General features: G+C 35.7%; 1 protein-coding gene and 2 long non-coding RNA genes across 3 annotated transcripts; all 3 read right to left on the minus strand.

Annotated features, from left to right (window-relative positions):
* Positions 1-335: 335 nt before the first annotated feature.
* Positions 336-5,774, minus strand: LOC141778405 (uncharacterized). Its single transcript, XM_074652644.1, has 8 exons — positions 5,502-5,774; positions 4,891-4,921; positions 4,299-4,762; positions 3,502-3,558; positions 3,307-3,345; positions 2,894-3,151; positions 1,094-1,150; positions 336-448 (listed from the first exon to the last, which is right to left on the minus strand). Exons 1-8 carry the CDS (start codon positions 5,542-5,544, stop codon positions 381-383), a joined length of 1,017 nt encoding a protein of 338 aa, XP_074508745.1. The 5' UTR covers positions 5,545-5,774; the 3' UTR covers positions 336-380.
* A 2,243-nt stretch (positions 5,775-8,017) lies between these two features.
* On the minus strand, positions 8,018-10,654 carry LOC141778406 (uncharacterized). Its single transcript, XR_012596062.1, has 2 exons — positions 9,675-10,654; positions 8,018-9,016 (listed from the first exon to the last, which is right to left on the minus strand). It is a non-coding gene; the product is annotated as an uncharacterized LOC141778406 (long non-coding RNA).
* A 4,812-nt stretch (positions 10,655-15,466) lies between these two features.
* LOC141778231 (uncharacterized) lies at positions 15,467-16,616 on the minus strand. Its single transcript, XR_012596013.1, has 3 exons — positions 16,521-16,616; positions 15,908-15,938; positions 15,467-15,779 (listed from the first exon to the last, which is right to left on the minus strand). It is a non-coding gene; the product is annotated as an uncharacterized LOC141778231 (long non-coding RNA).
* Positions 16,617-17,385: the final 769 nt, after the last annotated feature.

The raw sequence follows: 17,385 nt of genomic DNA on the forward strand, positions 1-17,385 counted from the left end.
TTTCAAAAAAGAAGAACAAAAAAAAACAAGTATCAAGAGTCCACTCGGGGGCCTCCTGTTATATTTGAAACTAATATTTTGCAGGAACACAGATTCAAGTTCGAGTGAGATTTTGCATAAATCCTGTTTATGATTTTGTACCAACATTGTTTATTTAAATTATGCAATGATAACAATAAATGGGTTCAATTAAAAACATGGAATAAAACAGACTTAAAACGTGAAATGTGATTTATCATATCCAAAACAAGCATTTAATCCTTTGAATGGTGTTGTAATAGATTATATCTGGTAATATGTGAGACCTGAAATCACTTCAGTGACTCATGCATAAATCTGATTTGAAATAGTTCTGTTTCTCGATTTAACATGTTGAGAGTTCAGTGAACATATTGAGTCACACTTACCATGGAAAGCACCAGCGCTACCAGCATGATCAACAAGAGGGCTGCAAAATGAAAACACATAGCTGTCACGTTGGGTCAAGGCAAAAAAAAAATGATCTGTTTGTTTGCATATCAAGTCATGCAGTTCATCAGTGACAATATTAAAGGTCCCATATTATAAAAAAGTGAGATTTTCATGTGTTTTTTTATTATAAAGAAGGCTTAAGTCCTATATAATTAATGTGAAAGTATCGAAACGCTCAGTCCACAGGGAAATACACACAGCCCGTATTCAGAAACTCTGCATTTGAAACAAGCTGTCAGGATTTCTGCCCATTTGTGATGTCACGAATGTACAATATTTAGACTCTTGACACAATTTTAAACGTAAAAATTCTAAATGTGTCCCAGTTTATTTTCTGTTGCAGTGGATGTGAATGACATCAGCTGACAGGAAGTACACATGGACCCAAGCTGTTGCCTAGCAACACAATTCTGTTGCAATTCCGTCAAAATGCGCTAAAACGGAGCGTTTCAGACAGAGGGTAAATACAGGTATATTCAGGCAGACAGTATGAGGAAAATAAAGATTTTTTTTTAACTTTACAACATGTTCTAGTAGAAACACAAAATACAAGTATAAACCTGAAAATGAGCACGATATGGGACCTTTAAATAGAGCTTCAGTGCTTGTGTTAAATACATACCAAAGCTAGGAATTAACCAAAAATGTGTACGGCCGGGGGTCGGCTGCTGTGGCACACCTAAAGAAATAAAGAAATTAAAATAGCATCAGGGGCTGCACGGTGGTGCAGTGGTTAGCACTGGCGCCTCACAGCTAGAGGGTTGCCAGGGTAGTTTGAGCTAGGTGTACCTAATAAACAGGCAACTGAGTGTATCATAAAGGCGGGAGTTGAGCCACCTTAAAGATTAACAAATAGAAATTAAAACACTTTTCAACAGGCTACCTATTGAAGAAGTTCTCTGACCAAAAGCTCGCTTATTAAATAGATTGTTGCACAGATTTGACTATCTTTTTGGCTGGACAGCAGAGGGCCAGCCCTACAAACGCACAAGACTCAGTCAAAACCGAGTATATGTCTGGACCGTATCTGGTCAGTATGTGAATTTGTGGCTAAATTGTTACACAAATAGTCCATGGTCACGTCTATAAAGTTTTATGAACAGTTTTTGTTCCATTATATCTTAATATTTGATTGAAAGACAACTTATAATGAAGCAAATTACATTCAGTAATAGTAAATGGTAACATTTACTAGTCAGTATGTTATACATTTTATACAAGGTGAAAAGGTATTAGCATGACATACAGTATGCATAATATAACTGAATGTCATTTGCTTCATTATAAGTTGTCTTTCAATCAAATATTAAGATATAAGTAGAAAAAAACTGTTCACAAAACATAATAGACATGACCACGGACTATTTGTGTAACAATTTAGCCACAAATTCACATACTGACCATTTACGGTCCAGACATATACTCGGTTTTGACCGAATCTTGTTTCATTAAGTTTGACAGTATATAGCTCCAGCACCTCAGCGAAGTCCAACACCGGGTGAGCAGCTTCTTTTTTCTTTTAATGAAATAAATCATTAAAATGTATGGGAAAAGAGCAGAGGTACCTTTTCACAGAGAAACTGACATATCTTTTGTGACTGTGACTATTATTTAGGTCTTCATCTGTTAACTAAACTGATCACAAGATAAGCTGCAACCCAAGATAAAGGTCAGGGGTCAGCAACCTTTACTATCAAAAGAGACATTTTAGGCAAAAAAAATAAATAAAAATCTGTCTGGAGCCGCAAAACATGTGATCATTGTGATGAAGGTAACACAGTTTATAGTCTAAGTATATAGTATATAAGTCAAATGCAGTGAGGGCCAAAGAGACAATGTTCTACGGGGTAATAGGGCCACATTGAGGGAAAAAACAACTGAGATTTCCAGAATAAAGTCGTAATATTACGAAAAAAAAGTTGTAATATTATGAGAATAAAATAATAACTTTACGAGAAAAAAAGAAAAAAAAAAGTAAAATTACTACATTATAATGTTATGACTTTATTCTCGAAATCTCAGAATTATTCATTTTTTCCTCAATGTGGCACTAATACTAAAATGTAAACAAAGAACAGTAATTCATTTCTATTTTTAATGATCCACAGGGAGCCTCTGGAGAGGCGCTGAAGAGCCACATGTGGCTCCAGAGCTGCAGGTTGCTGACCCCTGGTCTAGGTTGCTATGCACCACCAGGGGTAAACCCTGTTAACTGTTGTTTCAACATCATTCTGTATTTCAATGTGTAGTTTGGAGTTTTTGCTCAATGAAATATTGTCATGTCAATGCTGCTGAAACAACAGTTAGACCCCAGTGTTTGAAAACTTTCTCTTCTCAACCAAAGTTATCTGCAGTTTTGAACCTAGATGTCTAGAAAAAAAACAGCAGAGATTCATGTTGAATACATTCATGTGATACGTACAGACTGAAGAGATGTTGAGAATTTGTAGTCCATCGCTAGCTTCCATGTCCAGTTTTCCTTGAACATCCTTAGAGCAGAAGATGTTGGTCTCGGATCGGTTACGGCACACGCCACAACTCATAGAGCCAGGCGGAGGCATCACAGAGCATTCTGGAAACGTGTCATTGAGGTCTTTATCGTACAGAAGAAAGTCATCCTTGTTGAATATTTTCATCAACTTGGGGCATCTGGCCTTGTCCATGCAGGTAAAACAATTAACTGCGGTCAAAATAGAGAAAAACATTGATGAGTAAAACGTGTAAAAAGTGCTGGTGGTGTAAATGTACATTTTAGAGCTAGAGTGATTAAACAAATCTTGAAATATTAAAAATTGCTTGGTTCTATCAACAGGTTTACAAAATGTCTTAACTCACGATTTTGGTCTGCAAAAAGGTCTGCTGCAGGCTGAGCACCTATATGGCAGAAAATATCAAGCAGTTTAAAAAACACTGCATAATCAAAACAGTGTTCAGAGTGCATTATTAAAAAAAGTAATTCTAGGCTCCTATTCAAAACAATTAAACTTAAATAAATATGAAATGATGCACTGCACATAGTTCACAACATACCAGGCAAGCCCTCAGAGACAGGAAGCAGCATGACTGCCATCATACATAGAAGGTACACTGGAAATACAGACACATGAATTAAACATGTATTCTCCTCATGAAGTTCTGTATTACACTCCAAGATAGTACTGTATTGATTACTGCATATTATTACTGAGACACAGGATTAACATGAGACTCAGGTGCCACTTTATTAGGTACACCTGTCCAATATAATGCAATCTAATACAACTGCTCTGTCATAAAGTCTTTTTTTTTACACTGTCACAGAGTTGTTAATTATATGTTTTAGTATTAAGGTAATATAGTAATGTGTTGTACTGGACTGCATTATAATGAAATGTGTTTGTCAAGTATGACAAAAAAATAATAAACACCTCTCGATAATGTAGTCCAAGACATCACCTTTTACTGTGACCTCAATAATAAACATATAATTGAATTTACACCTTTCTGACAATGTCAACAACAACCGAACATTATAAGCTTTGTTAGAATTTATGGCAGAGCTGCTGCATTGAACTGCAATAGATTGTTTTGTTTATTTGTGCTCATATATATTTGCAAAAATATATGAAAGAGTAATGATGAGAAAGATCTCTGGTGTAAAAACTTTTTTAAATATTCTCTATTAATGAAAAAAAGCTTGTGCAGGTGTACCAAATAAAGTAGAGTGTAAACAGTACTGCATAAAATGTATATATTATTACATATGATAATAATTAGGAAAATGTAATCTGTTCAAGAAATGCACTAAAGTGACAATTTAAAATTAATTAAAATTGAAATTTAATTACGTTTTCGGTACTTCCCAGCAGCTCTTTTCCTGCGGCTGCTGTTTCTCCATCCCAGTGGTGGACCTTTTGGTTTTGCAAAAGGTATTTCCCCGGTGTCCATCTTGTTGCAGCTTCCTTCTGCTACTACCTCTACATCTGGCTGCCCCTCTGAAATGGCTGCTGTTCCCGGCAAAACCATAACGGTTTCCTCTTCCGGGTTGTTCTCTGACATGGCTTGTGGTGGAAAATTTTGTTTTTGAACCACAACTAGAGTGGACGGTTTATTTACCCGCTCCTCAGCAGACACAGGGTGACACCCTAATGGATGTGGCAAGACCTTTCCTGGCGTCGCATCAAAGATGTCTAATTCCTCTTTAGGAATGGGTCTCACACAGCTAACGACTTTAACTGGTACAGACAAAGCACTTTCAGCATAATTCACATCACTGATCTTGTGCTCCATGTTGGAGGAGAGGCCATCCTCGCTGTAATATGAAAAAAAGGAAACAAGTACAATAAGCCACTAACATCAAACTGAATCCAGCCATCACTGGTGGAGCAACACTTTCATGACATTCAGATTCATCCAAACAAGATAAGAAAAGAAGCATACCCGCTCTCCTGGGTGTGTAGGCCCCGGACACCTTCAAGTGCAAAACAGAAAAACAGTAAAACTACTAATAATCGTTATTATTTAAAAACATTCAAGGTTTTTTTTGTTTGTTTTATCTTTGAGCACTGACTGGAGCAAATTACCAGAAAAACATCTGGTCAGGGATATTTTTTGTGTACTTTTTTTAAATAATCTCTTCAGCTGATAAAACGTTCTACAGTCTAATGTTGATCCTGAAAAAAAAACAACTGATAATGGCAACAACTGCCTGTATAGGAATGTAATTGCAACTGCGACACGGTTGCGTCTCGTGTTGTTTATTTTTACGGTTAGTTTGTTACTGGCACCATTTAAGCATTTAAAAATATGAACAAAATCATTTCTTTGGTCGCTGAAGTTAAAAAAAAACTACTTGTGTTAATACTTGTGATTTGATCAAAAACTACGTGAGTTTAATCCTCCGAGCTCGCAGACCGAAATCTTGTCAAAGCAGTTGTGCAGGCAGAGAATGAATGAGCCATGCAGCAGGCCTTTAAGATCAGCACAGTAAAAAGCATTTCTTTTTCCCGCCCAAAGCAGTCAGATAACGTAATTTAAAAAAGCAAACTTACTTTTTTGTCCAGGATGGAAAACATTATCCGTTGGGTGGGTCATTTTTAATTAAAATGAGCAACAGCACAGAGTGATAAGTTGTTGCTGGGGACCGGCTTGAATGGAGAATGGCTAATCCAGGAAATACAGCTCATGACATCCTCTGAGAAAATAATTATGATACAAGTCACTAACTCCATCTGGTGGAAGAAACTAATGAAGTCCACTCCACTGCAGTCTAAAGAAGGTTAAGCACAGGAGAAACAGTGTTTTTTTTGTTTCTTTAACCTTTTCTTCACCGTATTAGTCAACCTTAACTAAGAGTTAGTCGTTTATAAAAAACAGAATTTGGTTTCGTTTTGAGGGATTCCTCAGGGGACAGTGGATTTTTACAAAGCTACAGATTAACATGTTTCATAATGTGCGACAAACCGCAAGAAAGTGAAAGAGAGGCCCAGTTTATACCTGGGTGACCAAAGGCCGACTGCTCTAAATATGCATGTGAACATAACCTACCCCTAAGCATGTTTTGTACTCAACTTAGACGTACAGACGTGGACAAAATTGTTGGTAACCTTCCGTTAAAGAAAGAAAACCCCACAATGGTCACTGAAATAACTTGAAACTGACAAAAGTAATAATAAATAAAAATTTACTGAAAATTAACTAATGAAAATCAGATATTGTTTTTGAATTGTGGTTCAACAGAATCATTTTAAAAAACAAACTAATGAAACTGGCCTGGACAGAAATGATGGTAGCCCTAGAAAAGATGTAAAATAGTTTGACCATAGGGACATGTTAAACTAAGGTGTGTCCTGTAAATAGCATCACAGGTGTCTTCAAACTTGTAATCAGTCAGTCTGCCTATTTAAAGGGTGAAAAGTAGTCACTGTGCTGTTTGGCATCATGGTGTGTACCACACTGAACATGGACCACAGAAAGCTAAGGAGAGAGTTGTCTCAGGAGATCAGAAAGAACATTATAGACCTTCATGTTAAAGGTAAAGGCTATAAGACCATCTCCAAGCAGCTTGATGTTCCTGTGACTACAGCTGCACATATTATTCAGAAGTTTAAGGTCCATGGGACTGTAGCCAACCTCCCTGGACGTGGCCGCAAGAGGGAAATTGATGACATATTGAAGAGACGGATAATACGAATGGTAACCAAAGAGCCCAGAACAACTTCTAAAGAGATTAGAGGTGAACTCCAAGGTCAAGGTACATCAGTGTCCGATCGCACCATCCGTCACTGTTTGAGCCAAAGTGGACTTGATGGAAGACAACCGAGGAGGACACCAAATCATAAAAAAGCGAGACTGGAATTTTCCAAAATGCATATTGACAAGCCACAAAGCTTCTGGGAGAATGTCCTTTGGACAGATGAGACAAAACTGGAGCTTTTTGGCAAGCCACATCAGCTCTATGTTCACAGACGAAGAGATGAAGCATCCAAAGAAAAGAACACTGTACCTAATGTGAAACATGGAGGAGGCTCGGTTATGTTCTGGGGCTGCTTTGTTGCATCTGGCACAGGGTGTCTTGAATCTGTGCAGGGTACAATGAAATCTGAAGACTATCAAGGCATTCTGGAGCGAAATGTGCTGCCCAGTGTCAGAAAGCTTGGTCTCAGTTGCAGGTCATGGGTCCTCAAACAGGATAATGACCCAAAACACAGCTAAAAACACCCAAGAATGGCTAAGAACAAAACATTGGACTATTCTGAAGTGGCCTTCTATGAGCCCGGATCTAAATCCTATTGAACATCTATGGAAGGAGCTGAAACATGCATTCGGAGAAGGCACCCTTCAAACCTGAGACAGCTGAAGCAGTTTGCTCACGAGGAGTGGGCCAACATACCTGTCGACAGGTGCAGAAGTCTCATTGAGAGTTACAGAAATCACTTGATTGCAGTGATTGCCTCAAAAGGTTGTGCAACTAAATATTAAGTTAAGGGTACCATCATTTTTGTCCAGGCCAGTTTCATTAGTTTGTTTTTTAAATGATTCTGTTGAACCATAATTCAAAAGCAATGTCTGATTTTCATTAGTTAATTTTCAGTGAATTTTTATTTATTATTACTTTTGTCAGTTTCAAGTTATTTCAGTGACCATTGTGGGTTTTTCTTTCTTTAACGGAAGGGTACCAACAATTTTGCCTACGTGTGCACACATCATTCTGAAATGAGCCAGTCTGCATAACAGTACTTTTGTACTTTTACTTAAGTAAGATTTTCAATGCAGGACTTTTACTTGTAACGGAGTATTTCTACATAGTAGTATTGCTTGTAAAAGATCTGAATACTTCTTCCGCCACTGATTTTAGGTATATTTTCTTGCTAGTAGGCATACATATGGACTTTTACTTCAATACAAATTTGAATGCAGGATTTTAACTTGTATTTCTACACTGTGGTATTGCTACTTTTACTCAAGGTACAAGTTACCTAAGTACTTCTTCCACAATTGCTTATTCACTAAAACACTATATTGCCTGATCCAGTGTCTGTGTTATAGATAATGACGGAACCATATGTTGTTTATAGCAGCTTTTAATTAAGACAGCAGTTACATACAGTATATGCATGAAGCTAATTTTTGCAGAAAGCTCATTAACTTCAAACATCATTAGCAGCAAGTATAGAGCTTATAGCTGATTCTTCAAGTAAGCAACTAGTTCATTGACAGAGAAATAATCTGAAGTTATTTTAAGAATTGTTGGAAGTAATTTTCAAGAGAAAAAAGGCTCTCTATAGACCAAATTATAAATGCATTTATCAAGAAAACAACAGCAGATGAATCAATAATAAAAAGAAACGAGTCGCAGGCAAATTATCAGTCTAAAGCAGCATTTCTCTCAAACAGTATACAATTAAAAACAACAGATGCCTCACAAACATAATTTATGTATGGCTAAAGCTATGTTAGTAGATGGAAATAACTTGGCTTGGCGAGAGACCGGCCTCCGCACACTGCTGTCTTCTTCAGTGTTCTTCACTCCTGACCACTTTCAATCCTATTTCAAAAAAGAAGAACAAAAAAAAAAAACAAGTATCAAGAGTCCACTCGGGGGCCTCCTGTTATATTTGAAACTAATATTTTGCAGGAACACAGATTCAAGTTCGAGTGAGATTTTGCATAAATCCTGTTTATGATTTTGTACCAACATTGTTTATTTGAATTATGCAATGATAACAACAATAAATGTGTTCAATTAAAGACATGGAATAAAACCGACTGAACCTACCTCTCTCTCTGGCAGCTCTGAAAGGAAAGAATAAAACAACAGATTTAAAAAGTGAAATGTGATTTATCATATCCAAAACAAGCATTTAATCCTTTGAATGGTGTTGTAATAGATTATATCTGGTAATATGTGAGACCTGAAATCACTTCAGTGACTCGTGCATAAATCTGATTTGAGATAGTTCTGTTTCTCCATTTCACATGTTGAAAGTTCAGTGAACATATTGAGTCACACTTACCCTGGAAAGCACCAGAGCTACCAGCGCTACCAGCACGATCACAAAGAAGGCTGCTGCAAAATGAAAACACATAGCTGTCACCTTGGGTCAAGGCAAAAAAAAAAATGTTCTGTTTGTTTGCATATCAAGTCATGCAGTTCATCAGTGACAATATTAAAGGTCCCATATTATAAAAAAGTGAGCTTTTCATGTGTTTTTTTATTATAAAGAAGGCTTAAGTCCTATATAATTAATGTGAAAGTATCGAAACGCTCAATCCACAGGGAAATACACACAGCCCGTATTCAGAAACTCGGCATTTGAAACAAGCTGTCAGGATTTCTGCCCATTTGTGATGTCACGAATGTACAATATTTAGACTCTTGACACAATTTTAAATGTAATAATTCTAAATGTGTCCCAGTTTATTTCCTGTTGCAGTGGATGTGAATGACATCAGCTGACAGGAAGTACACATGGACCCAAGCTGTTGCCTAGCAACACAACTCTGTTGCAATTTCGTCAAAATGTGCTAAAACAGAGCGTTTCAGACAGAGGGTAAATGCAGGTATATTCAGGCAGACAGTACGAGGAAAATAAAGATTTTTTTTTTAACATTACAGCATGTAAACATGTTCTAGTAGAAACACAAAATACAAGTATAAACCTGAAAATGAGCACGATATGGGACCTTTAAATAGAGCTTCAGTGCTTGTGTTAAATACATACCAAAGCCAAGGATCAACCAAACATATGTACGGTCGGGGGTCTGCTGCTGTGGCACACCTAAAGAAATAAAGAAATTAAAATAGCATCAGGAGCTCCACAAAACCCCCTGATTAACTTGCATTCATTTTTATTTGTAATAAAAAACACTGACATTTTATGGTGATTTTATGACGGACAAAGGGTTGCAGTTATACTTAAACACAGTGTAATACTGTGCATGTACAATACGTGTGCAGTAGATGATCTCACCTGAGCAAAGAACAGATACTCGGTGGCATACACACAGTAAGCACTGATTTGGTGTTTTACAAGTTAAAAAATGACCAAACGACTATAATTTACAATGAACATTATAATCTCCATTAGGTATTATTTACTGTTATATTAGACTGCATTAGTTTGAGCTAGATGTACCTAATAAACAGGCAACTGAGTGTATAATAAGGCGGGAGTTGAGCCACCTTAAAGATTAACCTATTGAAGAAGGTCTCTGACCAAAAGCTCGCTTATTAAATAGATTGTTGCACAGATTTGATTGTCTTTTTGGCTGGACAGCAGAGGGCCAGCCCTACAAACGCACAAGACTCGTTCAAAACCGAGTATATGTCTGGACCGTATCTGGTCAGTATGTGAATTTGTGGCTAAATTGTTACACAAATAGTCCGTGGTCACGTCTATAAAGTTTTATGAACAGTTTTTGTTCCATTATATCTTAATATTTGATTGAAAGACAACTCATAATGAAGCAAATTACATTCAGCAATAGTAAATGGTAACATTTAGTCAGTATATTATACATTTTATACAAGGTGAAAAGGTATTAGCATGACATACAGTATGCATAATATAACTGAATGTCATTTGCTTCATTATGAGTTGTCTTTCAATCAAATATTAAGATATAAGTAGAAAAAAACTGTTCACAAAACATAATAGACATGACCACGGACTATTTGTGTAACAATTTAGCCACAAATTCACATACTGACCAGATACGGTCCAGACATATACTCGGTTTTGACCGAATCTTGTTTCATTAAGTTTGACAGTATATAGCTCCAGCACCTCAGCGAAGTCCAATACCGGGTGAGCAGCTTCTTTTTTCTTTAAATGAAATAAATCATTAAAATGTATGGGAAAAGAGCAGAGGTACCTTTTCACAGAGAAACTGACATATCTTTTGTGACTGTGACTATTATTTAGGTCTTCATCTGTTAACTAAACTGATCACAAGATAAGCTGCAACCCAAGATAAAGGTCAGGGGTCAGCAACCTTTACTATCAAAAGAGAAATTTTAGGCAAAAAAAATAAATAATAATCTGTCTGGAGCCGCAAAACATTTGATCACTGTGATGAAGGTAACACAGTTTATAGTCTAAGTATATAGTATATAAGTCTAATGCAGTGAGGGCCAAAGAGCAAATGTTCTACGGAGTATTAGGGCCACATTGAGGGAAAAAACATCTGAGATTTCCAGAATAAAGTCGTAATATTACGAAAAAAAAGTCGTAATATTACAAGAATAAAATCATAACTTTACGAGAAAAAAAGTCGGCATATTATGGGAATAAAGTCATAATTTCAGGAGAGAAAATAAGTTGTAATATTACGAGAATAAAGTCATAACTTTACGAGAAAAAAAGTCGTGATATTACGAGAATAAAATCATAACTTAACGCTAAAAAAAGTCGTAATATTACGAGAATAAAATCATGACTTTACGAGAAAAAAAGTCTTGATATTACGAGAATAAATTCATAACTTAACTAGAAAAAAGTCGTAATATTACGAAAATAAAATCATAACTTTACGAGAAAAAAAGTCTTGATATTACGAGAATAAAATCATAACTTAACGCTAAAAAAAGTCGTAACATTACAAGAATAAAATCATAACTTTACGAGAAAAAAAGTCGGCATATTATGGGAATGAAGTCATAATTTTAGGAGAGAAAATAAGTTGTAATATTACGAGAATAAAGTCATAACTTTACGAGAAAAAAAGTCGTGATATTACGAGAATAAAGTCATAACTTAACAAGAAAAAAGTCCTAATATTACGAGAATAAAATCATAACTTCACGAGAAAAAAAGTCGGCATATTATGGGAATGAAGTCATAATTTTAGGAGAGAAAATAAGTCGTAATATTACGAGAATAAAATCATAACTTTACGAGAAAAAAAGTTGTGATATTACGAGAATAAAATCATAACTTAACGCTAAAAAAAAGTCGTAACATTACGAGAATAAAATCATAACTTTACGAGAAAAAAAGTCGTAATATTACAAGAATAAAATCATGACTTTACGAGAAAAAAAGTCGTAGCATTACGAGAATAAAGTCATAACTTTACGAGAAAAAAAGTCGGCATATTATGGGAATAAAGGCATAATTTTAGGAGAGAAAATAAGTCGTAATATTATGAGAATAAAATCATAACTTAACGCTAAAAAAAGTCGTAACATTACAAGAATAAAATCCTAACTTTACGAGAAAAAAATCGGCATATTATGGGAATAAAGTCATAATTTTAGGAGAGAAAATAAGTCGTAATATTACGAGAATAAAGTCATAACTTTACGAGAAAAAAAGTCGTGATATTACGAGAATAAAAACATAACTTAACGCTAAAAAAAGTCGTAACATTACAAGAATAAAATCATAACTTAACGCTAAAAAAAGTCGTAACATTACGAGAATAAAATCATAACTTTACGAGAAAAAAAGTCGTAATATTACGAGAATAAAATCATGACTTTACGAGAAAAAAAGTCGTAACATTATGAGAATAAAGTCATAACTTAACAAGAAAAAAGTCGTAACATTACGAGAATAAAGTCATAACTTAACAAGAAAAAAGTCGTAATATTATGAGAATAAAATCATAACTTTACGAGAAAAAAAGTCGGCATATTATGGGAATAAAGTCATAATTTTAGGATAGAAAATAAGTTGTAATATTACGAGAATAAAGTCATAACTTTACGAGAAAAAAAGTCGTGATATTACGAGAATAAAATCATAACTTAACGCTAAAAAAAGTCGTAACATTACAAGAATAAAATCATAACTTTACGAGAAAAAAAGTCGTAACATTACGAGAATAAAATCATAATTTAACAAGAAAAAAGTCTTAATATTACGAGAATAAAGTCATAACGTAACGAGAAAAAAATTGTTTTATCATGGGAATAAAATCAGAACTGTTCGAGAAAAAAAGAAAATAACACGCAAAATTACTACATTATAATGTTATGACTTTATTCTCGAAATCTCAGAATTATTTATTTTTTCCTCAATGTGGCACTAATACTAAAATGTAAACAAAGAACAGTAATTCATTTCTATTTTTAATGATCCACAGGGAGCCTCTGGAGAGGAGCTGAAGAGCCACATGTGGCTCCAGAGCTGCAGGTTGCTGACCCCTGGTCTAGGTTGCTATGCACCACCAGGGGTAAACCCTGTTAACTGTTGTTTCAACATCATTCTGTATTTCAATGTGTAGTTTGGAGTTTTTGCTAAATGTAATATTGTCATGTCAATGCTGCTGAAACAACAGTTAGACCCCAGTGTTTGAAAACTTTCTCTTCTCAACCAAAGTTATCTGCAGTTTTGAACCTAGATGTCTAGAAAAAAAACAGCAGAGATTCATGTTGAATACATTCATGTGATACGTACAGACTGAAGAGATGTTGAGAAGTTCTTTTCCATCGCTAGCTTCCATGTCCAGTTTTCCTCGAACATCCTCAAAGCAGAAGATGGTGATCTCGGAACGGTCAAGGCACACGCCACAACTCATAGAGCCAGGCGGAGGCATCGCAGAGCATTCTGGAAACGTGTCATTGAGGTCTTTATCGTACAGAAGAAAGTCATCCTTGTTGAATATTTTCATCAACTTGGGGCATCTGGCCTTGTCCATGCAGGTAAAACAATTAACTGCGGTCAAAATAGAGAAAAACATTGATGAGTAAAACGTGTATAATGTGCTGGTGGGGTAAATGTACATTTTAGAGCTAGAGTGATTAACCCTCCTGTCGTCTTCCCGTCGACCGTGCAACTTTTGTCTGGTCGACAAAAGATCTAGTCTGGTTTCACTGTTTATAAAGCATACACTATAAACTACCAATTCTGTGTTTCACCTTTTTGGCCAACTTCATTCCTAATTATTAAGTTTGGCACTTTTTCGGGGGGAAATTAAAGTTAATAAACCTAATTTCCGTGAAATTATACCTAATTTTTTAGTAAAAAAAAAAAAAAGCAGATAAAATGAATTATTTTGACTACAGTTATTATCAGAGGAACGTAAAGTTGATGGATATCACATACTGGTTTATGTAAACTTTTAGTCAGAATATTGTTTTGAAAGCATTTACATTTTTTTAATAGCAGCACATAAGGACACCGGTGGTCTTCCTGTCAATTTTGACCCTGGAAGATCACAGATGCTATAGATTTGAATAAAACAACCACAATTCAACGAAAGTAGTGGTCAATATATATTTTGCAAAGACCACAGTGGTTAACCATGCATGTTATTTTGGGGCAATTAGATTAAAGAAATCCATATTTATGATATAATGAAGTTTGAAAACAGGTCAAATTTCACCCGAGGACAACAGGGGGCTTAAACAAAACTTGAAATATTAAAAATTGCTTGGTTCTATCAACAGGTTTACAAAATGTCTTAACTCACGATTTTGGTCTGCAAAAAGGTCTGCTGCAGGCTGAGCACCTATATGGCAGAAAATATCAAGCAGTTTAAAAAACACTGCATAATCAAAACAGTGTTCAGAGTGCATTATTAAAAAAAGTAATTCTAGGCTCCTATTCAAAACAATTAAACTTAAATAAATATGAAATAATGCACTGCACATAGTTCACAACATACCAGGCAAGCCCTCAGAGACAGCAAGCAGCATGACTGCCATCATACATAGAAGGTACACTGGAAATACAGACACATGAATTACACATGTATTCTCCTCATGAAGTTCTGTATTACACTCCAAGATAGTACTGTATTGATTACTGCATATTATTACTGAGACACAGGATTAACATGAGACTCAGTCGCCACTTTATTAGGTACACCTGTCCAATATAATGCAATCTAATACAACTGCTCTGTCATAAAGTCTTTTTTTTTACACTGTCACAGAGTTGTTAATTATATGTTTTAGTATTAAGGTCATATAGTAATGTCTTGTACTGCATTATAATGAAAAGTGTTTGTCAAGTATGACAAAAAAATAATAAACACCTCTCGATAATGTAGTCCAAGACACCACCTTTTACTGTGACCTCAATAATAAACATATAATTGAATTTACACCTTTCTGACAATGTCAACAACAACCGAACATTATAAGCTTTGTTAGAATTTATGGCAGAGCTGCTGCATTGAACTGCAATAGATTGTTTTGTTTATTTGTGCTTATATAAAAATGTTTTAAATATTCTCTATTAATGAAAAAAAGCTTGTGCAGGTGTACCAAATAAAGTAGCCACCGAGTGTAAATAGTTCTGCATAAAATGTATATATTATCACATATGATAATAATTAGGAAAATTTAAACTGTTCAAGAAATGCACTAAAGTGACAATTTAAAATTAATTAAAATTGAAATTTAATTACGTTTTTGGTACTTCCCAGCAGTTCTTTTCCTGCGGCTGCTGTTTCTCCATCCCAGTGGTTGACCTTTTGGTTTTGCAAGAGGTATTTCCCCCCCGGTGTCCATCTTGTTGCAGCTTCCTTCTGCTACTACCTCTACATATGGCTGCCCCTCTGAAATGGCTGCTGTTCCCGGCAAAACCATAACGGTTTCCTCTTCCGGGTTGTTCTCTGACATGGCTTGTGGTGGAAAATTTTGTTTTTGAACCACAACTAGAGTGGACGGTTTATTTACCCGCTCCTCAGCAGACACAGGGTGACACCCTAATGGATGTGGCAAGACCTTTCCTGGCGTCGCATCAAAGATGTCTAATTCCTCTTTAGGAATGGGTCTCACACAGCTAACGACTTTAACTGGTACAGACAAAGCACTTTCAGCATAATTCACATCACTGATCTTGTGCTCCATGTTGGAGGAGAGGCCATCCTCGCTGTAATATGAAAAAAAGGAAACAAGTACAATAAGCCACTAACATCAAACTGAATCCAGCCATCACTGGTGGAGCAACACTTTCATGACATTCAGATTCATCCAAACAAGATAAGAAAAGAAGCATACCCGCTCTCCTGGGTGTGTAGGCCCCGGACACCTTCAAGTGCAAAACAGAAAAACAGTAAAACTACTAATAATCGTTATTATTTAAAAACATTCAAGGTTTTTTTTGGTTTGTTTTATCTTTGAGCACTGACTAGAGCAAATTACCAGAAAAACATCTGGTCAGGGATATTTTTTGTGTACTTTTTTTAAATAATCTCTTCAGCTGATAAAATGTTTTACAGTCTAATGTTGATCCTAAAAAACATCAACCTGATAACGGCAACAACTGCCTGTATAGGAATGTAATTGCAACTGCGACACGGTTGCGTCTCGTGTTGTTTATTTTTACGGTTAGTTTGTTACTGGCACCATTTAAGCATCTAAAAATATAAACAAAATCATTTCTTTGGTCGCTGAAGTTAAAAAAAAAAATACTTGTGTTAATACTTGTGATTTGATCAAAAACTACGTGAGTTTAATCCTCCGAGCTCGCAGACCGAAATCTTGTCAAAGCAGTTGTGCAGGCTGAGAATGAATGAGCCATGCAGCAGGCCTTTAAGATCAGCACAGTAAAAAGCATTTCTTTTTCCCGCCCAAAGCAGTCAGATAACGTAATTTAAAAAAGCAAACTTACTTTTTTGTCCAGGATGGAAAACATTATCCGTTGGGTGGGTCATTTTAAATCAAAATGAGCAACAGCACAGAGTGATAAGTTGTTGCTGGGGACCGGTTTGAATGGAGAATGGCTAATCCAGGAAATACAGCTCATGACATCCTCTGAGAAAATTAATTATGATACAAGTCACTAACTCCATCTGGTGGAAGAAACGAATGAAGTCCACTCCACTGCAGTCTAGAGAAGGTTAAGCACAGGAGAAACAGTGTTTTATTTGTTTCTTTAACCTTTTCTTCACCGTATTAGTCAACCTTAACTAAGAGTTAGTCGTTTATAAAAAACAGAATTTGGTTTCGTTTTGAGGGATTCCTCAGGGGACAGTGGATTTTTACAAAGCTACAGATTAACATGTTTCATAATGTGCGACAAACCGCAAGAAAGTGAAAGAGAGGCCCAGTTTATACCTGGGTGACCAAAGGCCGACTGCTCTAAATATGCATGTGAACATAACCTACCCCTAAGCATGTTTTGTACTCAACTTAGACGTACAGACGTGGACAAAATTGTTGGTAACCTTCCGTTAAAGAAAGAAAACCCCACAATGGTCACTGAAATAACTTGAAACTGACAAAAGTAATAATAAATAAAAATTTACTGAAAATTAACTAATGAAAATCAGATATTGTTTTTGAATTGTGGTTCAACAGAATCATTTTAAAAAACAAACTAATGAAACTGGCCTGGACAGAAATGATGGTAGCCCTAGAAAAGATGTAAAATAGTTTGACCATAGGGACATGTTAAACTAAGGTGTGTCCTGTAAATAGCATCACAGGTGTCTTCAAACTTGTAATCAGTCAGTCTGCCTATTTAAAGGGTGAAA

This window comes from Sebastes fasciatus, chromosome 12, assembly GCF_043250625.1.
Source record: "Sebastes fasciatus isolate fSebFas1 chromosome 12, fSebFas1.pri, whole genome shotgun sequence".
Taxonomy (NCBI): domain Eukaryota; kingdom Metazoa; phylum Chordata; class Actinopteri; order Perciformes; family Sebastidae; genus Sebastes; species Sebastes fasciatus.

Excerpts from the sequence above, each read along its gene's own strand:
- LOC141778405 (XM_074652644.1), bottom strand. The coding sequence starts at position 5,544 with ATGACCCACCCAACGGATAATGTTTTCCATCCTGGACAAAAAA. Across the intron at positions 4,763-4,890 it reads CTACACACCCAGGAGAGCGG|CGAGGATGGCCTCTCCTCCA; the intron begins GTATGCTTCTTT and ends TTCATATTACAG. Across the intron at positions 3,559-4,298 it reads TGCTGGGAAGTACCGAAAAC|TGTACCTTCTATGTATGATG; the intron begins GTAATTAAATTT and ends CTGTATTTCCAG.